Source organism: Sus scrofa, chromosome 7 (genome assembly GCF_000003025.6).
Source record: "Sus scrofa isolate TJ Tabasco breed Duroc chromosome 7, Sscrofa11.1, whole genome shotgun sequence".
Classification (NCBI taxonomy): domain Eukaryota; kingdom Metazoa; phylum Chordata; class Mammalia; order Artiodactyla; family Suidae; genus Sus; species Sus scrofa.
The window spans coordinates 32,390,272-32,415,206 of NC_010449.5; the positions used below are offsets into that span (position 1 = coordinate 32,390,272).

Here is a 24,935-nt window from a genome sequence, read left to right on the forward strand (position 1 = left end):
CACTGCGAAGGTTCAAGGACCAGAAAGGAGACCTGTGGGCTGGAGCAGACTGGGGAGGGAGGCAATGGGAGGCGAGGTCAGACATGTAACAGGGGTGGGGTGGGGGAGGCTGCAGGGCCCTGGAGGCTATTGTGAGGCCTTTGCCATCCATTGGTGTGGTCAAGCAACCCTCCATCTCCCAGTCATGTGACCTGTTGTTGGATCAGGTGCTCCTTGCCGACCAGATGGGGCTCAGAGACAGCAGTCACTGCAGAGCTTTGAGTGGAAGAGGGAGTGGTTCCATTTACACCTTAGGCCCTTGTGTTTCTTCCGTGGTTTCCTCTCTCTTCCCCATCCCAACCATTCGGTGTCTCTCCTGGGTAGGAGGTAATGGAGCTAATTAGGCCAATGAAGGTTAACAGCACCCCGCTCATGTTTTAAGCTGGGTTTCTAGGAGTCTGGAGTGGAGCCCCACAATAGTCTGGAGAGGCTGTTTGCTCCCCTGGGGGGCAACTGGGCTTCTGTCCCCGTCCCCTTCCACCTCCTGCAGCTGGAGGCCCAGCTCCACCGCCTGAACAGCACACATCAGGAGGCCAGCTCCGAGAACCAGCAGCTGCGGGAGGCCGAGCGGGACCTGGCTGGGCGGCTAGAGGAGGTGCGGGGGCAGCTGCAGGTGACCAGGGGGCACCTGAATGCTGCCAGGGGGCGCGTGTCCTGGCAGATGGAGGAGGAACCCAGGCAAGTAGCTGCCCCCTCCCTGGGCTGGGCTGGAGACCAGGGGCTTCCTGGGAGAGAGGAGGGGCTCTGAGTTAGTTCTCTGAGGCTCTGGTCAGTATCCAAAACACCCAGAACACACTCCCTCCTTCAGTGCCCCCATAGCCTGCCAGGCTGGGACTGTCATGTGCTTTTCTCAAACCAGGAAGCAGAGAGGGCAAAGTCATGTGCCCAGGCACATGTCACAGATGAGTCACACAACTGGGATTCACACACACACACACACACACACCACACACACACACACACACACACACACACACAAGGGCTAGCGCAGTGCTGGATCCTTGGCAGAGGCACTCACTGTACTTGTTACAGGTCAGAGAAGTGGGATGGGCCGGAATGGTATGGAAGACTTCCTGGAGGTGGTGGAGTTTCATGCAGGCCTTGAAGGATGAGTGGGATTGGATGAGGGGGAGGAGCCAGGCGTGCTGCCCCCTGAGAAGGACAGATGGCCTGAGGGAAGACATGGGAGGGAGGCCTAGCTGTGAGGCGCACACCAGATGGTAAGGGATGTAGGCAGGACTGGCGTGACCGCCACCTGCCCCTCCCCTGACCTTAGCTTCCCATGCCCTTTCTAGAGTCCCCAGAGCAGGTGAGGAGAAGGCTCCAGACTCTCAGGCAGTCTCCTCTGAGGAGACTCCCCTGCCTGGACTGTTTGGGGACAACGATGACTGGCACCAGCTCCTGGACAGCTTTGGCAGCACCCCATACAAAGCCCTGCAGCTCTCCTGGAGCCCACCCCCAACCCCAAGAGCCCTCTCGGGCCCCCAGACACCCCGAGTGGTCAGGCCAATCTCTGTCTCGGAGCCACATGCTTTTCTCTTTGGTCAGGAGCCATCTTCAGATTCAAATGGGGTTCCAAAGAGCCCCCCTGGGGTGACTTCCGGGATCAAGGAGGAGAAAGGAGTGGACACAGATGGGTTGGGCATCAGCTCAGAGCAGCCTGGAGAGGCCCCCAGCCTGGCCCCTCAGGAGGAGCCAGGGCCTGGCCCCGGGGTCCACTTCCGCTGGGGTCTCCCAGGGGCCCTGGCTGGGGAGTCAGGGGGCCTGGTGGCAGCTGCGCTTAAAGTGCTCGTTCCTTTGGGAGATGAGTCCCCTCCTCATGTGACCTCTCCATCTCTGCAGGCCCCAGCTGGGCCCAGAGAACAGTTCCAGACCCCAGACACAGACCATGAGGGCCCCGGGTCTGGGCCTGTCCCAGACAAGCTGCCAGGGCAGAGGGAGGCCCTCGCCCTGGAACCACCAGCCACTGGCTCTGAGCCAGGCCTGGGGTTTCCAGAAGTTGGAACCCTCACAGCAGGGCTGGCTGAGCCCTCCTGGGGCCAGGAGCTGGGGGGTCCAGCTCCCACAGAGGGGTCAGAGCAGGACAAGCTGAGCCCAGATGCACAGGGGGGTCATCCTGGGGGTTTACAAGAAGCTCATGGCCACGTCCTTGGGCCAGAAGGGCTACCTGCCCTCCCCCACCAGAGTCTGAAAGCGGAGCCTGGGGCTGAGGAAAGGAAAGCAGTGGAGGAGGCAGGGCAGAAGCTCAAGTCAGGGATGTCCCTTGAGCCTCATGTCCTGAAAACTGCGGATTCAGAGCCCCCTCAGCAGGATCTCCTGCCTGCTCCCGTCCCACGTGACAGAGCACAGGCTCAGGCGGAAGTGGAAGCCCCAACTCCTGGAAAACCATCTCCCTCGGGGGCCTCTCCTCCTGTGGGGACGCAGCCTGGCGATGGAGCAGGGCGCCAGGAGCCCACGCACACCCTCCCCACCAGGGCCGAGCTGGAAGTCCCACCCAGGCCCCAACCTGCAACCGCTCATGCAGAAGAAGAACAAGGTCCCGCTCAGTCCAGGGAGCCACGGGCAGAGAACACACCTGAAGATCTGGAAACGGACCCCAGAGGCCCTGGGCCAACTCCATCCCCGGGGGACCGCACAGCCAGTGAGCCTTTGGCCAACCCTGATTACATCTTCCATGTCATCTTCCTGGGAGACTCGAACGTGGGCAAAACATCCTTCCTGCACCTGCTGCACCAGAACTCCTTCGCCACTGGGCTGACAGCGACTGTGGGTAAGAGCCACCTGGGAGGGCAGCGGGGGAGGGGAATCCCTGGGGACCTGCGGACAGGCTGGAGCAGGCCCAGAGCCTACTGTCCCTGAGGAAGCTGTAGCTTCTGCCCTGGCCACGGGCCCTGCATTAGACATTATTTTATATGGGCATAATCTGGCTATTTTACTAATCATCTCTAATTACAGGTAATTTGCTTTTTCTGCATTGATCTGATTAGCTTATAATGTGCTGCCTCAACAAAGCACCCTGCAATTTAGGTACCAACACTGGCTGATGGTGAAAACATGCAGGTCTCCACCCACATGGCCCCTGGGCAGGCCGCTGCAGGGTCCCTGCTGCTTGAATTTGCTCAGGGCTGGCCCCAGGCCAGTTAACCAGGCTCTGGCAGGAAGTCGCCTTGGCCAAGTTGACTATTTTATGCAGGATGTATTTGTAGAGTGAATTAAGTTAGGAACGCAGGGGCCTGAGTTCAAATCCCAGCTGGGCCACTTACTAGTGGTTTGAACTTGGGCAGATGATTTAACCCCTCTGAGCATAATGAGGTAAACAATAGTGAAGACCTCCCAGAGTGGTTGTAAGGATTAGTTCCATTAATACATATAAAGTTCTTAGAATAATATCTGGCATGTATTAAGCAGTCTATTAGTAGTAGTTAAGAGTTCCTGTCATGGCTCAGGGAAAACGAATCCAACTAGGAACCATGTTCCATTAATACATATCAAGGTCTTAGAATAATATCCGGCATGTATTAAGTGCTCAATTAGTAATAGTTAAGAGTTCCCGTTGTGGCTCAGCAGAAACGAATCCAACTAGGAACCATGAGGTGGCGGGTTCGATCCCTGGCCTCACTCAGTAGGTTAAGGATCTGGCATTGCTATGAGCTGTGGTGTAGGTTGCAGATGGTGCTCGGATCTGGCATTGCTATGGCTGTGGTGTAGACTGGCAGCTGTACTCCGACTCAACCCCTAGCCTGGGAACCTCCATATGCACCGGGTGTGGCCCTAAAACAATATAATAATTAGTAGTAGTTATTTTTATGTTATTATTATAAGTATATATTTGATAATGTCTAATTCAGTGGCTCTTGCAAATAAAATGTCCAAAGGCACAAAGCCTCCTCTCTCTAAAAATATCAGGTATGTGGCCACTTAAACATTGGATAGAGCCACAGGAAAGAGCTCAGGGGCAAAGATGGAGTGACCCATGTCTTTGTGTCTGTCAGGGTGCATGGTGACTGGGGACCAGTGCTAGACCAGTGGATAAAGTTCTCAAACATTACGTAAGAGAGGCCCTCCAGGACAAGTTCTCAAGCTTTTCTCTGCCTGAGAATCTTCACCTGGGGAGACAAGTAAAAATGCAGTGTCCTGGGAAATGGGGGAGACGCACAGGAAGCCTGGCCTGATGCTGAGCAGGGTTGTAGGGTTGGAAAGGCCCCCATCATTAATCACCTAAGCTACTGGTTATGACCACCTGCAAGGCACAGCCCCTCCTGTAATTGAATCTCCCCCATTATTATGTGGTAAGAAGGTTCCACAAAATTTGAGAAGAACACAGGTTGCCTAATTGTAAAAAGACAGGACAAGCCTGCATGCTCTGCTAGCCAGCTGGGAGGACCTGAGGTCCAGGTGTGTAATCCAGATCTGTGCCAGCCCATCTGCAGCTTGGTGCCCCCTGGTGACTGTTTGGCTTAACTATCACTGGGGAAGAATCTGACCTTCTGGGTCTGAATATTTCCCCACTCAGCAGCCCCCTCCTCCCTTCCCACCTCCCTCTCTCACCTGCCTGCATATGAGAATAGGGCTGGTGGAGGAACAGTCCAGAGTCGACAGAGTTATAGCTGATGGTGCATTTTTGCAAGGCTTTTCCATATTTACCCCCATTTTACAGATTAGGAAAACAGAGAGCTGAAGACCTGGTTACTTCTTGGCCTGCCTGGGTCCCATAGTTCATACCTGGGGCCACCTGCCTCCAAAGCACATGCCTCCACCCCAGAAGTTTGCTCCCTTCTCTGCTCAGCGTTGCCCTCTCCCTGGAACTGCTCATGTAAAATAGCAGATTCCTTGGAAAACAGAAAACATTATATTCCTAATAGTTTAGGTGGTTAAGTTGGGGAGTCCTGGGTGGTAACACAAAAGTAGGCTTGACCCTCCTCTCTGTGATCTAGGAGTGGATTTTCGGGTCAAAACCCTGCTCGTGGATAACAAGCGCTTTGCACTGCAGCTCTGGGACACAGCCGGCCAGGAGAGGTAACTGTGTACATTTGTGGCGTCAGGAACCTGGGCTGAGCCTGGGGTGCAGAGGGGTAGCAGGCAGCCCTGCCTTTGAGGAGGCCATCGAGGGAGAAGAGGCTGCCAGATGCAGGCATGGTGGCCACCCCTGAGGATTCAGGACGTCAGGGCCAGAGAGATGAGTTCGGTCCCAGTGGGGAGAGACAGGACAGCAGACCCAGAGGCCACCTTGGCCTGGGAGGGCACCTTTGAGGGCTGTCCCAACATGGCCCTCAGGGGACAGCTACTCAATCACCCGTCCTTCAGAAAACACTGACCTTCTACTTTCTTGTTAAGCAGCAGTGATCAAAACTGAAAAGGCGTGTCTTCTGTGACCCAGTAGTTCTACTTCTGGAAATTCATTCTACTGATAAACTCATATGTGACTATAATATCAAAGGGACCAAAACTTCCTAGCAACATTGTTTATATTATGAAACATTGAAAATGACCTAAACACCATCAGCACTAGACCAGTTCCATAAATTAGGGTCTCTCTATCCAATAGTAGATTATAAAGCCACAAAAAACACCAAGGACCCTCTTTATGGACCAATAGGGAAATATCTCCAAGACATTTTATTCACTGGATAAAACAGAGTACGGAATACTGAATACTGGAGTTCCTGTGTGGCTCAGCGGGTTAAGAACTCAACTAGTATCCATGAGGACGTGGGTTTGCTCCCTGGCCTCACTCAGTGGGCTAAGGATCTGGTGTTGGTGTGAGCTGTGGTGGAGATCACAGATGCAGCTTGGATCCAGTGTTGCTATGGCTGTGGTGTAGGCCGGCAGCTAGAGCTCCTATTTGATCCCTAGCCTGGGAACTTTCATATGCTGCAGATGTGGCCCTAAAAAGAGGGGGGGGGCTAAGAATACTGAATATTAATGAATACAGTGTTTTATGTGGTATTTGTTTAAATAGTGTGTGTACGGGTGTATATATTTATGTGTGTATGCACATATACATTTATGGGTCTATATAAAATACCTCTGGGAAAATATTGAAGAAGTGGGTAACTGGCTGCCTCTGAGCTGGGGGGCTGCGGAATAAGGATAGGGTCAGCAGGGAGAGACTTTTCACTGGGTGCGCTTTAGTACCTTCTGAAATCCGAGCCATGAGAACTGTTACCCATTCGACAGCAAGCGCAAGAAGGAAGATAAAGGCACACTCTTCTTGAGGAAGCAATTAGGGGCAGCGGGAGTGGCTGAGACCTCGAGAGGCGGAGCCAGGGGTCAGGCTGCTGGGCGTGGCCTCACTCAGACTCCCTGGGCAGGTACCACAGCGTGACACAGCAGCTGCTCCGCAAGGCCGACGGGGTGGTGCTCATGTACGACGTCACCTCCCAGGAGAGCTTCATGCACATACGCTACTGGTTGGACTGCCTCCAGGTGAGCTCACGGCTGCGGGGGTGGACCTCAGGTTTTGGAGTCAAGGGGGAACTTGTGGATCCAGTGTTGTCACTGCTGTGGCTCTGGGTACTGCTGTGATACAGGCTTGATCTGTGGCCCGGGAACTTCTGCATGTCGTAAGCACAGCCAAAAGAAAAAGAAAAAAGGAATAAGTAAGAAAGAAAGAGGGAACTTGTGTTCTGCCCCATTCCCCTTTCTCCCAGCATTTCAAATGACACAACAGACATAGGGGTGACATAATCTACTGAGGGCATGTGGCTGGACAGGCTGGGAGCACTGCAATACAAAGACACTACAATGACAGAGTACAGCCTCCAAAACTCTTTCCTTTATCCTGTGACCATTTCTTTCCTATATACAGAAGCTCTGCAATGTCTTCTTAACATCGGGGGATGATGCAGTTCTAGTGCCACACTGGGTGATAATTCCTCTGTCCACACACCTCTTGTTCTTTCCCTTGGGTACTCAGGGAAAAGAGTACCTATGTACTGGGATCTGCAGGATATACTAGCACACCGGAGGGGTATGAAGTAAGACACATTGTATTCTCCTTACAGTTGAAGAGATGCAAAAGAAGTAGGATAACGTTATATAGGAGGGGACCTGGGCTCTGGGTTTTGACAAGCCCTAGGTTGGAATCCCAGCTACCCTGTACCAACTCTGAGACCTTGGACAACTGACTTAAAGTCTCTGAACTTCAACTTCCCAGCTTTTTTCATAGAGGAGTTGTGAGGATTAACTGATATAACTGCTTTCAGCATGGTACCTGGTATATAGTAAACTCTCAGTAAACAGAAGCTATTATTCTTATCTGTGAAACAATTAGGAGATGAGCCAAGGCAGCCTGTGTGTGGTATTTATGTGGTATGTGTGATCAAATGTTGGGCTGTTCTGCGCAGGCAGGAAAAGAAGGGCATGGCCAGAGCAATCCAGGAAGGCTTCCTGAAGGAGATGACTTTGAGGTTAGCCTTGAAAAGCGGGTGGTATATTTGTAGGCAGAGAAGAGGCAGGTTCACTCCAGATGGAAGGGCAAGTGTCAGAGGTGGGAAGAGAGGGGAGTGGGTGTGACATGGAAAGCTGGGTGTGTGTGAAGGGAGGTGGCACATTGTCAGCTTTCGGGAGGGCGGGGCCAGATCCACCCAGGACCTGGCACACAGCAGGCACTCAACATGTGTGGCTGAGGGAACGTGTTCTGTGCGCAGGAAACAGTGTCTGATGGTGTGGTCATCCTTCTCTTGGGAAACAAGACAGACTGTGAGGAGGAGCGGCAAGTGTCCACTGAGGCTGGGCAGCAACTGGCCCAGGTGAGCACCTGGGCATCGCCCCCACCCCCAGCCTGGACTGGGCAGACACCTTCTGGAGGGCAGTGAATAAGTCACCCTGGCCAGGCCACCAAGAAGGACTTGTTCCTGCTCCTCGCCAATCAAAGGCCAACAGCCTCCCAATCACCTGGGCCTTAGACCCAAACATGAGCCTGTAACAGTGGACATGACATTGAACCTCGCTGTTGAATTCGCAAATCCCCACAGTGTCCTGACCTACATAAAAAACATCTTCAGAGTAAAAAGGTTTTCAAAGCTTCACTTAAAATTCCCAATCGAATCTTAATTTTACCTCTGGTCTCTAATTAACATAACATTCCTTCTAATTTATTCTATTTTAAGACCCAAATTCTTTCCTGGAAAGATTGCATCAAAAGCTTCTGCCACCAGACAGGGGACAGTGGACACTATTTATTTGTGAATAGAATGGTAACTATATTCCAGAAACCTGGAGAATAACAAAGATGGAGAAAAAGATCACTCCCTGCCCCACCTATGACACGGCTCCCTCTGGGTATTTCCATATTTCCTTCTGGTTTCTTCTCTCATTTCTCCTAATCGTGAGGTCATCACTGTGGCTCCTGGTTGGTGGGAATTTTTTCCTCGTAAAAAGAGTAGCGCTTCTCTTTGACATAGTCACTCCTCCTCTAGCAATTTATCCTAAGGAAAGAATCAGAAATAACAATCCCTAAGAGAATAACGTAATGAATACACACGTATAATGTATAATCGAATGTGTTCGTGTGAGCGTGTTCTTTACCATGTTAGTTATAAGAACAACATTTGACAGCAATTGGTGGTTGATGTATGGAGCTTCATGTGAGAGGCTAGCATTTGTCATTAACAATCCTACCCCCTAGGAGTTCCCATTGAGGTTCAGCAGGTTAAGTACCCAGTATAGTGTCCATGAGCATGTGAGTTCCATCCCTGGCCTTGTTCAGTTAAGGATCCAGAGTTGCCGCAAGCTGTGGCATAATTTGCAGATGTGGCTTGGATCCAGTGGTGTAGGCTGGCAGCGGCAGTTCTGATGAGACTCCTAGCCCAGGAATGTCCATGTGCCGCAGGTGTGGCCTTAAAAAAAAAAGAAAAAAAAATCCTGTCCCCTAAAAAACAAAGAGCCTACAATATGTTGTCTGCAAGAGACCCGTCTTAGGGCAAAGGACACACATAAATTGCAAATGAAGGGATGGAAAAATATATCGCATGCAAGCGGAAGGGGCAAGAAAGCAGGAGTCACAATACTCATAGCAGACAAAATAGACTTTAAAACAAAGGCCATAAGGAAAGATAAAAAGGGACACTATTTATTTACTTTATTTTATTGTCTTTTTAGGGCCACTCGAGGCATAGGGAGGTCACAGGCTAGAGATCCAACTGGAGCTGTAGCCTCCAGCCTACACCACAGCCACGTGGGATCCTTAACCTGCTGAGCAAGACCAGGGATCAAACTTGCATTCTCATGGATGTTAGTCGGGTTTCTTAACCACTGAGCCACGACGGGAACTCCAAAAAGACACTCTTTAATGATAGAAGAATCCTTCCCTGGAAAATGTTTAAGGGTGTGGAGGAAATGCATACAATATAATGTGAAGTCAGAGAAAGTGCTGCAACTCTGGGTACAGGTTAGATTGAGCCATAGGAGATTGCTAACATTTGACTGATGTCTATCAAAACAGCAATTTCATATGGTTTAATCTAGTGACATTTGCCCCCCCAATAAAAGGGTTCTATAAAACAGAATGGAAATATATGCTCAGACACTAACGAGTGGCTTATATTTTGTACTAACATTTTATGCTACATTTCCAGTATTTCCTCCAATTGAAATTAAAAAATATATAACTAATAGCTTAAAAATGTCCCCAAGGACATTTCTCCAAGTAGGGACACAGGCTTCCCACTGTCATACTACAGGCTATGGAGGGTTTCTGAGGGGCATCTTTGACCCCTTGGCCAGCCAGGGTGGAGGGGCAGTGGGCAGAGGGGGATACCATGGGCCACACAAAGATGGGCTGCCTCACCCACTGAGGTTGAGGGATTCTAATGACCAGGTCTTTGGTGGTGGGGGCTGCCACCTGGACTCTCAATGGTCTCCCCCACCACCACCCTGGCACCCATGCCCCTGTCTGTCTGGCTACAGGAGCTGGGGGTCTCCTTTGGAGAGTGCAGTGCTGCCCTGGGTCACAACATCCTGGAGCCCATGGTGAACCTGGCCCGGTGAGTGCCACCCTGCCCCCACGCCCCACCCAGAATCCTCTGGGCAGCCTTCAGCTGACCCTCCTGGGGGGTGGCAGGGAGGCCCATCCTGAGGAAGCAGCTAAGAAAGCATGGGGCTCGGAAGTCTGGGGAAGGAGAGAGACCACTGCATGGAGTTCCCTGGCTCCAGTTCAACCAGCCCCAAGAGCAGCATCACCCAGAAGTCTCCCGTCCCCTGCCTGAGCCTCAGTGCAGCGGAAGAGCGAGTCTCTCCTGCTCCCAACTCTGCGGTGATTTCCACCACGTTTAGAATAAAATCCAAAAACCTCGCAGGGGCCCGTGGAGGCTCCAGTGACATCTCTCCACTACCCCCCCACCCCGTTAGCGTCAGCCTCCCAGAGGTGCCCTCCCTGACCACGCCACCTCCCACCGTCATCCTTGTCAGGTTCTCCGCTGGTGTCCTTCAGAGCCCTCCTTGACAAATCCTAATTACACATGGGTTCGTTTTCTTGTGCAGCCTCACCAGGCTGTAGCTCTAGGAGGGCAGGGCCAGGTCCATTTTGTCCAGCCCCTTCCCCCATGGGGCCTGGCACATACTGGGTGATCAATAAATGAATGAAATGAGTGAGGAGGAAGATGCTGGTCTTAGATCAGGTGCTCTCTAAGCCCATTGTCTGACGGTGCAGCTAGAGTGGGCTTGCTAAACTGCAAACCTGTTCATGCTTGATCCGTTGGACAGGAAAAAGGCATCCCTTTGCCTTAGGATAAAAGACCAAGTTCTTGAATGTGGCTTCCTGGCTGGCAGAACCCTGCATCCCAGCTGCCTCCAAAGCTTCCTTCTGGCCATTCAGTCCTTAGGCTGTGTGATTTAGGACAGCACCAGGCATGCAGTAAATACATTGTGAATGAATGAGTGAATGAATGAATGAAGGGGCTTTGCTTCCCCAACCCGAGACTCTCTCTTGACACTGAGCCTTTGCCCTCTGCCCAGAAAGCACCCCAACCCCTTCTCTGTTTTCTGCTTTCGAACCCTTGGCCTCAGCTCCAACACTGGCTCCTCCTGCCCTAAATCCCTGCAAGATCTGGTGCCTGGTGTGAGGTCCCTCTCTGTGCCTCCCCATTCCCGAGTCCCCACTGCCCCTTCCCCTCTGTCTCCCTCACTACTCAAGGCAAGGACTTGCTGGCTTCATTGTCATCATCAGAGTCCCTTGTGTCTGGCACACAGAGCTGCAGAGAATGTCAGAAAAGAGACAGAAAGGCCACAGTCTCTGTGGCCCCATTTTTCCGCTGTGTGGGGAATGCAGGGTAGGGGCAGAGCAGTGGGGAGAGAGGGAGCTCAGGGGGTGAAGCCCCCCGGTGGCGCCCCTGCTGGCCCTTTCTGCTGCCCCTTGGAGGTGAGAGAGAAGGCTGAGGGCTGGGCATCTTCACACAGGGCACTCAAGATGCAAGAAGAACGCCTGAAGAGCTCGCTGGTGGAGGTGGCCCCCGAGAGGCCGAAGAAGAGAGCTGGCTGCTGTTTCTGAGCGCCTGGCCTGGCCAGGGTCGGATGGCCACCTCTCTGACTTTCCTGTTCCTTGGCTCCTGTCCCACATGCCTGGACACAGCAATGGCAGAGAAGGCCAGCTTGGAAGTTCAGGAAAATCTTCCTCAGGTCAGGACTCGGATCCCAAAGCAAGTGCTGTACTACCGCTGCCCTTCGCGCTCCAGAGAAGGACTTTTCTGAGGAATAAGGCTGGAGGGGCCATTAAAACTCTCTTTTTCCTCTTTGGCCGATCCTGTGGCACGTGGAAGTTCCCAGGCCAGGGACTGAAACCATGCCACGGCAGTGACAACGCTGGATCCTTAACCCACTGAGCCACCAAGGAACTCCTGAAACTTTTTTTTTTCTTTCTTTCTTTTTTTTTAGGACTGCACCTGTGGCATATGGAGATTCCCAGGCTAGGGGTGGAATTGGAGCTATAGCTGCTGGTCTCTACCACAGCCACAGCAAAGCAGGATCTGAGCTGTGTCTGGAACCTACACCACAGCTCACAGCAACACCCATCCTTAACCCACTGATTGAGGCCAGGGATTGAACCCGCATCCTCATGGATACTAGTTGGGTACTTAATTTGCTGAGCCACAGCTGAACTCCCTAAAACTCTTTAAAGAATGGAAAGGTCTAGAAAAACAACTTAAGGAAGATATACCACAATATTGGCAAAACATCTCTGGATGGTAAAATTATAGGGTACATTGAGGGGGTGTTTTCCTTTTTATATGCATTTGTATTTTCAGATCTTTAACAATGACTGGGTATTCCTTATATTGTCAGAAATACAAATCAGTGTTGAAGGGTGGGAAAGAAACTTTTCAAAGAGCTTGCTTTGGTGCTGATTAGCAATTGATGTAGCTTGTTCATTGCAAAGTACTCTGATTATTAAAGCAGGCCCAATGTTCCATGCGTGGCAAAGCTGGTAAACCCTGTCTCATTCACTGCATCGGTTTGAAAGCGGGCGGGGGGGGCATTCTTTGGAGCAGAATCTGCTTCCTGGGGAAGACAGTGTTCTGCTGGCCCCTGATATGCTCCATTCCTCTCTGCTTCCCTGAGCCCCAACCCCACTCTCTTTCCCCAAGATCTGCCTCTAAGGGATCATATTCGGGGGACCCCCCCCCATCTCCATGTCATGGTGCCCCTGCCTTCAGGTGTCAATCTCTGGATGCCTCAAGGTACAGCTGGGGTGTGGCTGGTGGGGCCTGGGGAGGAGCAGAGGAACCTGTATTCAGATTATTCAAGGGCTCCTGTTTGGAGCTTTTGTGAGAGTGCCCAGAATTGCACAACATTTGCCTCCGGAAAGGTGGCTGCACGTTCTAACCTGGGGCTGGGATTTACCGTGCTCTTGAGGAGCTTTGCTTTGAGAGTCTTAGATGGCCTCTCGGCGCAGGACTGTCTCCAGTCACCTGTATTTACTGGAAATAAGGGCTGTCTCAGCTTCCCGTTAACCACAACACTCAGCGGGTACTGTGGGCCAGTGTGGGCAGGGTGCTATGTTTGGTACTTTGTAATCATTTGGGTCCTGGCAACTTCCTCAGCTGAATCAGAGGAAACCTTAAGTTCGTAGAGAGATAGGCACGTACACTTCAAGAGACAGGGGTCCAGAGAGAATGAAGGAGGAAGAGGACAGAGCACAAAGGAAGGACACCTCCTATCAGTTTAATCAGAGTCTCTGAACTTGGCTCCTGTTCCTCTGCTCAGTACCAAAAGCGTGCTCAGCAGCCCTGAGCTGTCTGTCAGTAGAAGCAAAGAAGCAGAAGCCAGGGAACACTTGGCAGGAGGTAAGGTGGAGAAGACTGAGGCATCAGAAGCCACCAGAGGTTAGATCAGACAGCCTTAATGCATCCCGTTCAACCCCCCGCCTAGAAAACGCAGAATGATTCTGGTGGTCCGGCCAGTCTTTTTATTGGTCCCCCCTTACTGATTCTTGCTTAGCCCCAGTGTCTTCTCCCTCCTTGGGTCCTATCAGCCCACCAGCCTCCTCCTGCTCTGAGTGGGTTCTAGGCTGTAGAATGCTCAGAGAGAGACAGAGACAGAGAGACAGGAGCTGAAATAAGTGATGCCTGGCCCCGGCTGAGAGTGGGGGCCAGGTCCTCCTGTTGCTCATAGCTCTCTCTCTCTGGGGTCTGGGGCCCCAGCAGGCACATCTCTGTCCTGTGGGCCAGTGAAATAATGAGGCAGGTAGGCAGGGTGAGATTCCCAAGGCGGCCAGTAGAGCAGATAGAGCCCTCGTCCTTTGGGGGATCCAGTCCAGACGTGCTTCACCCCCGCTTGCCCCCCCCCCCACCGGCTCAGCTCTGCCGGTTCAAGTTCCTTGGAGGTAAGGGCTGGAAGGGACTGCACGCCTGCCCAGAACCCTCTCTTGGCTTCCTCGAGCTGCATCCAGCTTCCATGAAGAGTACAGCTGTGGAGGCGCTGCCAGCTTTTGCCAGTGTCAAAGGGCTCCGAGTCACCAAGCAGAGCCCAGAGCAGCACGAGGCAGGTGAGGAGAGCAGCAGGAGGGAGTTAGGGTAGATGTCAGGGTAAACTTCCAGGCTAGTGGTGAGTTCTCAGGGAAGGGCAGTGGGCTCTGGTCTCAACTTAGCTTGATTAAGAAAAGGAAGGCAGGACTGGGCTGATGGGGCTCAGGGTGTGGAGAGAGAGGGAGAGAGGGCAGGGGGAGAAAACAGAGCCTGGGCAGGGGTGTCAGAGAAGAGAACTGAGGGTGGGCAGGATCAGAACCAGCTGGCATTTACCAAACACCTACTAGGTGCCAGGAACTGCTCTGAGCACCTAACTTCATTACCTTTATAAGCCTTATATTATCCTTTAATCCTCACATCAGCCCTACGAGAGACGGGCCTGTTATTATCCTCATTTCACAGATCAGAAAAGTGAGGCATAGAAGAGTGAGTAGATTGTCCAGTTACATAGCTAGCAAGTAGCTAAGTGGGGTTTTAAACCCAGGCTCTAGTGCTCATGTGCTTAACTGTGAAGTTATAAAGCTTCTTCCAAAGAGGTTATGGACGCTTAGCTAGAGCAGGGGCCAGGTCCTTTCCTCATCCTTTCTCCTCCTCTCCCCTCCCCCTTGCCCTCCCTCCTCTCCAATCATATTCTGTGTCCTTGGCAGGCAAGCCTGGGCCAGGCAGAAGGAACATAAAAGCAATGACAAATGCCTAGAGAGAGGCTCATTGACAGAATTCATTTAGGGAAGCTAGAGGGTTGGGGGGAGGTTATCCCTCAGTTCCTCCTTCCCCTGCAGCCCCTGGAACCAGAGTCTGAGACCTGGGATGTAAGCAGAAGAATCTGAAACGCCCCCTCTCCTGTCTCTTCTCAGCTGCCCGCAGGTAAGTGGCCGCCATGAGCCAGGTACTGGGCAAACAAGCAGCAAACAAGACAGCCCAGCGGGGTCCTGATTCTGGTTTCCATCCCCTTTTCTTCTGCATGTCAGGTGGGGGCTGGAAAGCCCCTCTGCTGCTGACTTGGAGTCAGGGCTGGGGGTCCCCTGAGCCCCTTCTGCAGAGCCCTGCCTGGGGGACGTGCTCGGTGTCCAGGGTCTCCTTGGAGCTGCCAAGGAGCAGAGTTAGAATTTGAACCCAGGGCATTGACAGAGCCCATCCCATGGTTGTTGTGAGGTCTCAAGGGGATGGTGCACCCCAAGAGCACCCACTGTTTGCAGGGATCTGGGAAAAGAAGAGGCTCAACAGGGGAAGAGGGAGGGGTCCTCAGGCTGGTTTCCATGCTGTCCTTGTGTGTCCATAGCAGAATGGAGGCCAATGCCACATCCACTGCTGGGCTCACGGCCATACCCGAGCGACCACTCCGACTCATCTTTGCTGGGGTCTGTGGCCTCATCCTGCTGGTGGGGCTGCTGGCCAATGCGCTGATGCTGCTGGTGATGGGCCGGTCCCAGGGTGCTGCCCGCCCACTGCTCGCCCTGACCAACAGCCTCATGGTGAACATCACGCTGTCCGACCTGCTCTTCCTGGCCTGTGTGGTGCCCGTGCTCCTGCTGAGCTTCCTGCGGCAGGACTGGTGGTTGGGCTCCACCATCTGTATCACCAGCCAGGCCGCCAACAGTGCCACCATGTTCTGTACCTTCTACAGCATGGTGGCCACGGCTCTTCTGCGCCATGTGGCAGTGGCCCGTCCCAACATGGCCCTCCCGTCCTGCCTGGGTGCCCGCCTGCTGCTCTGTGGGGCCATGTGGGTCCTGGGCCTCACCACCTCGCTGCCCAACTGGCTGTTCCAGCAAGTGGTGGGGGAGGGGGAGGCCCGGGCCTGCCTCCTGCTCCTGAACCCTGCTCAGACCTCCTGCTACTTCATGCTGCTGGGGGCCCTGGCCTTCCTGCCCTGCACGCTGGGGCTGGGCTGCTCTTTCAGCCACTTGGGCTGGCTCCTGTGGACACAGCCCCGGAGCCCTGGTGGGGAGAGCCTCCGCGAGCACCGGGAGAACACAGGCCTCATCCTTGTAGTGCTGGTGGTCTTCATGCTGATGTGGGGGCCCTGCTCCGTGCTGGGCTATGTGGCAGCTGTGGGGGACCTGCCTGCCACACCAGGGGCTTTCGTGGCATCCAGCCTCTGCACCATCCTTGCCTACTCCAATTGTGCTGTCAGCCCCCTCCTCTGCTTCTACCTCTCCCGCCCCTTCCGGGCAGGGCTCAGGGACCTCTTCCACAGGCCAGTGGTGGCCAGGCGTCCCAGGGGTGGGGGAGGGGCTGGCATGGCGATAGAGTGTGTTCAGCCTAGTCACGTCAGCGCCCCAGGAGGCCTGTGGGGTCTGGCGGGGGTCTGAGAGTAAAGGCTGATGGCAGGGCTGAGATTTGAGAGAGATGAGAAAACTCTTAGTGATCCCACCCCCTCCGTTTTACCAGTAGGGAAACAGATCCAGAGCTGGAAGGTGGCCCAGCAAAGGTGACAAAGCAACTAAATGGAAACTAGGTCGATGTTGCTATTCCACCTTGGGGCTCAGAGAGATACCTATAGGCTCCATTACTTTCTAAGTGTATGGCTTGAACAAGTCCCTTAATTAAGTCCCTTAATTTCCACATGCCTCCGTTTTCTCATCTGAAAAAGAGGATCAGGATAGTATTTTCTTCAAGGGGTCGTTTTGAAGATAAAATTTCTTAACACATATAAAGTGCTTAGAAGAATGCCTTGTGCTTAGTAAGTACGTGTGAGTGTTGGTCATTACATTATGATTATTATCTTATCTTTATTTTTATTTATAGGGCTGCAGGTGAAGCAGATGGAAGTTCCTAGGCTAGGCGTTAAATCAGAGCTGCGGCTGCCGGCCTACACCACAGGTCACAACACCACCAGATTTTTAACCCACTGAGCAAGGCCAGGGATCGAACCTGTATCCTCATGGCTACTAGTTGGGTTTGTAACCTGCTGAGCCACAATGGGAATTCTGATTTTATTTTTATAAATTCAGGGGCATTTGAGGTGAGTGGACAAGAGGGTAAAGGGACTTCCAAAGGCAGAGAAGTGGGCAGACCAATGATCTGAGTGCTGATGGCTTGGGGTCCTTAATCCTGAAGGCCTGGGGATTGAATGGGGGGAGAGGAGGGTCCAGCTGCAACCTGGGTAGGGGCTATAGTGCAGGAGAGCCTCTCAGTGGCCTCTCCCTTCCCTGCCTGCCCTCCCCCAGCCTGTCACACACACCTCTCAGCCCCAAACAGGAACACCATGGAATAAAGTCAACATGGAGTTGTGAGTCTGGGCTTATGAATTTCTTTTCTTTCTTTTTTACCTTTTAGGGCCGCACCTGAGGCAGATGGAAGTTCCCAGGCTAGGGGCTGAATCAGAGCTGCAGCTGCCAGGCTACACCACAACTACAGCAACACCAGATCTGAGCCACGTCTGGGACCTATGCTGTAGTTTGTGGCAACAGCAGATCCTTAATCCACTGAGCAACGCCAGGGATCAAACATGTCTCCTCATGGATACTAGTCAGATTCTTAACCCGCTGAGCCACAATGAAAACTCACAGGCTTATGAATTTCTAAACACTTTCCTTTTTTCTCTCTGGTTTCTTTTCCTGATGTGGCTGTTGCAGGGACCCCTTCTGAGGCTCCTTCCTTCTCTTCAGAGCCAAACTGCGGGCTTCACCTCTTCCACCCCATCCCCTTGAGCAGCTCTCAAAATTCACTCCCTCCTTCTGGCTTCCTGGGAACAGGGCTCAGGCTTCTGTGTGGCTTGAGAACCAGGGAGGTTGTCTTTACTGAAATTCCCAAGACAACCTGCTCTGCGAGGTAGTGGTGTGACAGCTAAACACACACACACACACTGACCCCATCCATGGTCATGACAACAGCTTAGGGAACATTGGGATGAACCAAGTTAAACTAGCCTCTTTGCTACAGGACTACTCAGAGCCTTCAATGCCCTGGAGGCCCCTGGGACTTTCTAAGAAGGGCTCGGAGCAGGCAGTTTCCCAAAACTCATGCCGGGGAACCAGGGTTCCACGGAACACACCTTGGCAAAGAAGCCAACAGAAGCTAAGCTAAGGATAGTGTCAGCGCCCGAGGGCAGTGGCTCTGAGCCTCCCCAACATCTTCCCAAAGCGAGGTAAAAACGGGCTGCTGGTTATGGGAACTTCCTTCTTCTAGAGCTATGACCCCACCCCGCTCCCTCTCAAAGAGGATCGGAATGCAAGTCGGAGGGGCATCTAATTATAAAGTCAGACATGAATCAGCTCTAATTTACAGTAAAATCCGAAAAGGCACGTCCCAAACATTGGTATAATTAGTACCAATTTCTTGCACTGTGCAGCTTGGGATTGGCTGCCTGGGGGGCTCAACTGAGAGCAAACTTGCCCAGAATAGGACAAAGTCCCCTTGCCCTGGGATCCTGGTCCCTGAGGGCCACAGGGGTTTATATATGAAGAGGGACAGGGAGGGAAGTGGTCTTCACTGTGCACCTCGTGCGGCAGGTCCTGTGCATGTCATGCGCCTCATGTGTGCACATCTACGTGTCACTCTGGCCACACAACAACCCTGTGAGGGAGGAGCGACAGTCCCATTGCACAGAAGAACAGTCACATATCCCAGGCATGTGACCCGGGAGTCGTCCAGTCTGCCCCAAGAGCTCCCCTTCGGTGCCCACAGATCCTGTCCCCTTCCACTGGTTTGGCACTGACACCCTGAGGGTGGCGGGACTTCCTTGCTTATTGCTCCAGAGAAGGGGTCAGGCCCCTGAGGGTGCGACCGTGTGTGAGGCAGTGTCTCCAAACCTGAGTGCGGCCTGGCACCAATGCTCAGTAAACAAGAGATGAAAGATGAAATGCAATCAGGTGACCCACAGAATAATCTGCTCACGTTACTTCTCTCACCTCCTCAACGGCTCCCGGATTCACTCAGAGTAATGCTGAAGGCCTTACAGTGGCCTACATGGCCCTGTGCATTCCTGATTCTTCATCCCGACCCGTCTCCTGCACTCTCCCCTCCTTAAGGCAGCTTCAGCCACACTGGCCTCCTTGCCATCTTTCAAACACACCTCAGGGCCTTGGCACCTGCTGTTCCCTCTCCTTGGAGCCCTCCTGCCTCAGATATCAGCATGCCTCTCTCTCTCATTTCCTTGGGGCTCATCACCTCAGAGAGGCCCTCCCCGACCACCTCATCTAAAGTATTGTCCTGTCACTCTTTCCTAATCACTTATTTTTCTTGGTGACTCTCATCACCACCTGAAACTGTTATTTACCCATTGGTTTATGTGTTTACTGGGTTTCCCCTGTCCTATTTGTGTGTCTGTTGTGCTCCACGTGGAGACAGGCCCTATATTTTGTTAATTGCTGCATCCCCAGTGCCTAGTACAGACCCTGGCACATAGTAGTTTCTCAGTAAATTCTTGTTGAACGAAATGGAAGAAAGAGAGAGAGGAGAACCTGGACTCCGTCACTCAGCAACATCTGTGCTAGTTTTCACAGGAGAAAGGAAAACAAGGACCTTTAGTAAAAGAACCAAATTTACGTCAATTTAAGGCAAATTCCACAGAGAGACTGTCTCAGAGACAGGCACAGGACCAGACAGCGTAGAAACACCACCATCATGCATGATAGGAAGGGAAGAAGCATCTGGCAGCAGACAGGGTAGGGCCTGGCCTCCACCCAGGCACGGGAAGGTCAGTGGGCTGAGGTGCCCCATGCGGCAGGAGGGACTGGCATGCATGACCTGCTCCCCATGTGGTAAAGGCTGGGCGGCTGGGTGGGCCCAGGGATGAGGTCATCTTTCTCACCTTTCCCACAGCAGGGACAGGGGCTCAGACACGAGAGCCCAAGGATGCAGGACTAGGGTGGATGTGGGGTGATGGGATGGAACAGGGTGACCCTAGAGCCAAGACGGCCTGAAGGGTTGCACCAGTGAGGACTGGGATGTGGGAGCTGGGCGTGGGATGAATGGACTCTTGGGGCCTCAGAGCTGAAAGTAAACCAGGGCCATCTGGTCAACACTTCTGCCTCACAGATGTGGAAACTGAGACCCAGAAGGTAGAGGGGCCTTGCTCAGGTTCCCATAGCAGACAGGGGCTGGAGGCAGGACTTGAACCCAGGACTCTCGTCCCCTATCCCCATGGGATAGAGGGGCAGTGGAGAGTTCTGGAACTGGGCTGCTTCTCACCTAGGCCTCTAGGTGGGCAGCAAAGGCATGGGTGCAAAGTACCCTGGGCAGCCTCTGGGAGAGAAAAGGTGATGCCTCCAGGCAGAAGCTGACTGTGGAGGTGCCTGTGGGCCCCGACTGGGGAGAGGCCTATGGATGTGTGTGTGCAGAGCCAGCTTCATACTGGGCTTGAGGCACCAGGAAGGACTCTATGTCTGAAAAACCTCTGTTCCCTGCCCATCACGTGGCCTCCACCACTGTCACAGCCTCCCTGGTGTGGGTCTGTAGGATGCCTACTGCATGCAAGGGTCTCAGTGGGGGGGGGGGGGTCACATGTACAGGCATTCCTGCAAACCCAGCAGCCTCAACGGGGTTCACTGGAAATAAAGACAGGATAGATACTGGGGTGGGGGTCAGGGGCCAGGTACAGAAGTAGACACCACAGGAGGAGGAGAGGAGAAAGGGCCTGGAGGAGGGAGGCTCAGCCCAGGCTTCAGGGTGATAGAGGATCAGATGAGATTACCCAGGTGGCTGACAGGGACCCTAGGCATCCTGATTACCATCTTCCTGGCTGGTCCCAAACCAGGTGTTAGTGAAAAGAGCAGAGCAGGACCCAGCTGCCCACCTCCACCACCCGTCCACCCAAACTCGGGGTCGGGGGACAGGGGTTGGGCCCTATGGGAAGGAGTCTCCAGAAGCCCCACCCCCTGGCGGCCTGCCAGGCACACCATGTTCCAAAGACTGGGCTGGGTGGACTGGAGCGGGATCCGGGCACCACGCCTACCTTTCTACTGAACTAAAGCCCCAGCCATCTGAGCAGACTAGGCTCAGATGTGCGTGTGCAGGGGGGACGCAGGGGGCGTGCGGGTCGGGGACTGCGGGGGCGAGCGCGCTGGGGCCGTGGGCGGGGCCCGCGGGCGGATGCCCTGCGCCTTCATGTAGGACACCAGCTGGTCCGGGATCTCGGCCAGCACGTCGCGGGCCAGGCGCGCCATGCTCAGCACGTGGTTGCCGGTGCGGTCCACGTAGTCCCTGAAGGGCACGAACTGTCCAGCGGGGAAGGCAGGGTCACTGCAGGCCTCCCTCTGGGCGCCACTCCCCCCACATCTCCAGGCCCGGAGTCCTGTCCCACTCCTCCCCCGCCTCTGTCCGCTTAGCTTAAGCCCTCCCCCTCCCCATGAGATCCCTGAGGGTCTGTATTATGGTCATTATTCTTTCACTCCCTCAACCAATAACGTCTTGGGCACCTGTTCCAAACACCACCAAACAAGATTCCTTAATCTCCCACGTCTGGGCGCCGAGCACAGGCACTTAAGCTGGCACTCAGGAAAGGCTGAAGGAATCCTCCTGCTACTGGGAAACACGGGTCTTGCCCCACCTCTTCAGCAGAGCCCCTCTCTCTTTGGCTGCTTCTCCTCTTTCCTCTCTGGGGCCCCCTGGCTTCCTCCCTCGGGTGTGACCCCGCCCCTGTGCCTTAGGCTCAGGCCTTTGCATTCACAGGTCCCACCTCCCAGGCTGCCCTTGCTCCTGCTCCTAGAGCCTGTCTTTGGTCGCCACACCTGGAACCACCACTTCCCCACCCTAGTTTTATTTCATGGTGAAGAGGGGGTCAGGGCTTTTTTTTTTTTTTTTTAATTCTGCGTGTCTTAAGCACTAGGGACTCAGTCTGCAAGAGTCCCTCCGTATGGAGGGACATGCTTACTGAGGTGCCTTCTGAGGCCTGATAGGGATTCCCTAAGGACAAAGACTGGTCTGCTCCATACATTTGCCATCATACACAAAGATGTTAAATTTTTTGTTTTGTTTTGTTTTAGGGCCACACTCACGGCATATGGAAGTTCCCAGGTTAGGGATCCAATCAGAGCTACAGCTGCCAACCTACACCACAGCCACAGCAACTCCATATACCAGCCACGCCTGGGACCATGTCTCAGCTTGTGGCAAGGCCGGATCCTTAACCCTCTGAATGAGGCCTGGGATCCAACCTGCATCCTCATAGATACTAGTCAGATTCTTAACCCGCTGAACCACAACGGGAACTCCTCCAAGATGTTAAAATATTAATTCAAACCACTAAGCTACACACTCCTGGAAAGGGCTGCGCCAATACTAAGGACACTTCCTCCACCTGCCATCGCACTTCGGAAGGCAGCCCAGCAGAAAACAGCAGGTTATTGGACGTCTGTGTATGGCAGGAGGCCCTGGAGGCCTGGGGGCTCGGGGCAGGGGGGTGGTTGGCAGAGGCCTCAGGGGGGCAACACAATGTGAGGGGTGAGTGTCAGACGTGGTAGAGAGGAGTCCGGCCCAAGACTGACTCCTGTTTCCTTCTATGGTGGCCAAGCCCATCTGGGGCTCCCAGTGCCTCCCTCCAGGGCTCTTTCCAGAGAAGCCCCTAAAAGGGAGAGTGGGGTCAGCCTGGCTGGAGGAGCTCTTGCACTTTCCACGGGGCAGCCAGGGTCTGGGGTTCACCTGGACAATGTCTCGCTCGGCCAGCTTTCCCCGGGAGGAGATCCGCACGTCGTCACCATCCAGCTCCACCATGGCTGTTGGGGGGTGGGGTGGCAAGAGGCAGGGGTTGAGGGGCACTAATTGGTGGGCACCTGGGCCTGGCAGGATAGAGACCACTGGCCCAGACCCCAATGTTAGAGATGAGAAAACCGAGGCCAGGAGACAGGAGGAGCCCAAGGTGGTGTCTGATGCCCAGCCCAGTGCTCCAGCTCCCCCACCCTTGACAGGCTCCCAGGCTGGAGGAGGGAGGAGTGATGCGGGGTCTCCTCCCCACAGCCTTGGGATGTGGGTGCTGGGTGTACACCCTGACACACCCCTCCCTGTGCAAACAAACTCGCCTTCATACCCTGCCTGCTCACCGACAGTCGTGCACACCCTCTTGGGAGGGGTCAGTCCCAAGGGCCTGAAGCCTCAGGGGAAGCATCTAGGGGGAGGGGGACTCACCATCGAACTCTGCCTGGCCCACGCCGATGATGATGATGGACATGGGGAGTTTGGCAGCCTGGGGGACAGCATGGTGGGGGCGGGGGGTGGATCCAGCCCGGGGGCGAGTTAAAAGAAAAGGGCGATCATGGGTAGAGACGGGAAGAAGACAGGAGGACAGGGAAGAAACAGAGGAGAGAAGGGTGGAGACACACAGAGGAACACAGAAAAAGAGGAGGAAGGGGAGAGGGATGCGGATCAAAGGAAACCGAGGCGGGGGCACCAGAGAGGCAGAGGGGGTCAGAGAGGGAGGGGGAGGCAGGGGGGAAAATGGGTCACCAGTCTGCTTCTGTAAGACACGCCCCCCTTCTTCCCCTGGGCCTCCATTACGTGGGACATCTTGTTGCTGCTGTTGTTTTTGGCAGTGCCCACAGTAGGTAAAAGTTGCCAGGTCAGGGATTGAACTGGCATTACAGCAGTGACTGGAGCCACAGAAGTGACACCACCAGATCCTTAACCCACTGAGCCACCCGGAACAGCTTTTCCGTAGGCCTGGAGGGAGGGCCAGCTCTGGCTGGGGCCCCTGTATAGGGGCACCATGGGTAGGGGGAGCTATGCTCCAGGACCTCCCCCCTCTCTGGACCTCCCACCTCCTCTCCCTGGCCCAGCAGGCTGGGGTCCGGGGCAGCAGGCCTAGGGATGGGTTAATGAGGAGCCTGGACGTCTGCAGGGAGTGGACTACCCCGTGTGATGAAGGTGGGTACAGAGCTCACCAGCCAGATCCTTCATCAGCCAGCACCCCTCCACGCCCCAGACCCTACTGCTGGCCCTCCAGACTCTATGGTGAGGGGCAGGGAGTGGTCCCAAAGAGGCCCGGGAGAGGAGAAGCCATGGCCTCCCTAAAAGAGGGGGGAGGCACACCCCCGGGTTCCCTGACCCTCCACCCCACCCCCTGCTCACGTTGACGATGGCCTCCTTGGTCTGCGCCATGTCGGAGATGACCCCGTCCGTGATGATGAGCAGCACTGAGTACTGGGAGCCATCCTGCACTGCGGCCGCGTTCCTGGGCAGGGCAGGGGCAGAGGTCTGCCGGGTGGGGCTCTGGGCCTGCTGCCCCCCAACACAAGGACCCTTGACATTTTGGTGGGGGCACAGTGGGTCTTTAGGGTCAGGGCTCCCTGAGAAGCAAGTCAGCAGCGGGAAGAGACTCCCTCCTCCCTCCTGAGAGGATGCAGTGGAAGGAGGCCCTGGCCAGGACGTACCTGGCTACGTGGGTGACCACGGGGGCGAAGTTGGTGGGGCCGTAGAGCTGCACGGTGCGCAGGCTGTGGTGGTAGGCCTCCAGGATGCCGTCAATGCCACAGCACGAGGGGTTCTCCTGGTTGCCGTTCTGGGGGCACAGGGTGGGGGACTGAGCCAGGAAGGACGGAGGGGTAGGAGGGAGCCCAGTGGAGGGGTCTGTGGGGGCAGAGCCAGGGTGGGGAGGCTGGCAGGCCTGGGCTCTCCGAGGCTTTTCTCCAGTGGGCGGCTAGGGATGGGGGGCAGGGAGGAGTCCCCAGGGCCCGCTGTGAAGGGCAGCACCTGATCCTGACAAGCAGGGCCCCCCCTCCCTGTACCTGCTCCCTAGAGTTACCCCCTTTCCCTGAGGGAACCTCAGGCAAACCCACGGCTCCCTAAAATACTGCAGAGCCTGAGCTGCCCTGGAAAGGCAGGCGGCCAGTCCATCCTCCTGTGTCCTGTGCCCAGCAGTGTCTGCCACTCCACAGGCATGGGAGGGACCTCTGCTGTGAGTGATCCAGCAACTGACCTAGGGTCCCCAGCTAGTAGGAGGGAGGGAGTGGGGGTTGTCCTGAGGAGCCTTCTCCACAGGGCCCCCATCTCAGCTCCAAC

General features: G+C 54.4%; 2 protein-coding genes across 7 annotated transcripts in view; one reads left to right on the top strand and one right to left on the bottom strand.

Moving 5' to 3' along the window:
* RAB44 (RAB44, member RAS oncogene family) overlaps nt 1-12,011 on the top strand; it is a 29,677-nt gene extending 17,666 nt beyond the window's left edge. Inside the window, exons 8-14 of the mRNA XM_005665935.3 lie at nt 530-717; nt 1,335-2,809; nt 4,974-5,055; nt 6,351-6,465; nt 7,689-7,790; nt 9,949-10,025; nt 11,437-12,011. Coding sequence (XP_005665992.2) covers nt 530-717; nt 1,335-2,809; nt 4,974-5,055; nt 6,351-6,465; nt 7,689-7,790; nt 9,949-10,025; nt 11,437-11,527 — 2,130 coding nt within the window. The 3' untranslated portion in view covers nt 11,528-12,011. The remainder of the gene's footprint in view (nt 1-529; nt 718-1,334; nt 2,810-4,973; nt 5,056-6,350; nt 6,466-7,688; nt 7,791-9,948; nt 10,026-11,436) is intronic.
* Nucleotides 6,464-24,935, bottom strand: part of CPNE5 (copine 5) — a 113,508-nt gene continuing 95,036 nt past the window's right edge. For 4 of the 6 annotated variants that reach the window (XM_013977862.2, XM_001927588.5, XM_013977859.2 and 1 more), the window contains 5 exons: nt 24,308-24,435; nt 24,006-24,108; nt 23,067-23,124; nt 22,584-22,657; nt 19,468-21,160 (listed from right to left, as the gene is read on the bottom strand). In XM_013977862.2, the coding sequence (XP_013833316.1) occupies nt 20,942-21,160; nt 22,584-22,657; nt 23,067-23,124; nt 24,006-24,108; nt 24,308-24,435 (582 nt within the window). In that variant the 3' untranslated portion in view covers nt 19,468-20,941. Of the gene's footprint in view, nt 6,594-7,797; nt 8,469-19,467; nt 21,161-22,583; nt 22,658-23,066; nt 23,125-24,005; nt 24,109-24,307; nt 24,436-24,935 lie in introns of those variants that run through there. The other 2 variants (XR_002345691.1, XM_013977863.2) reach the window with 2 other exon arrangements.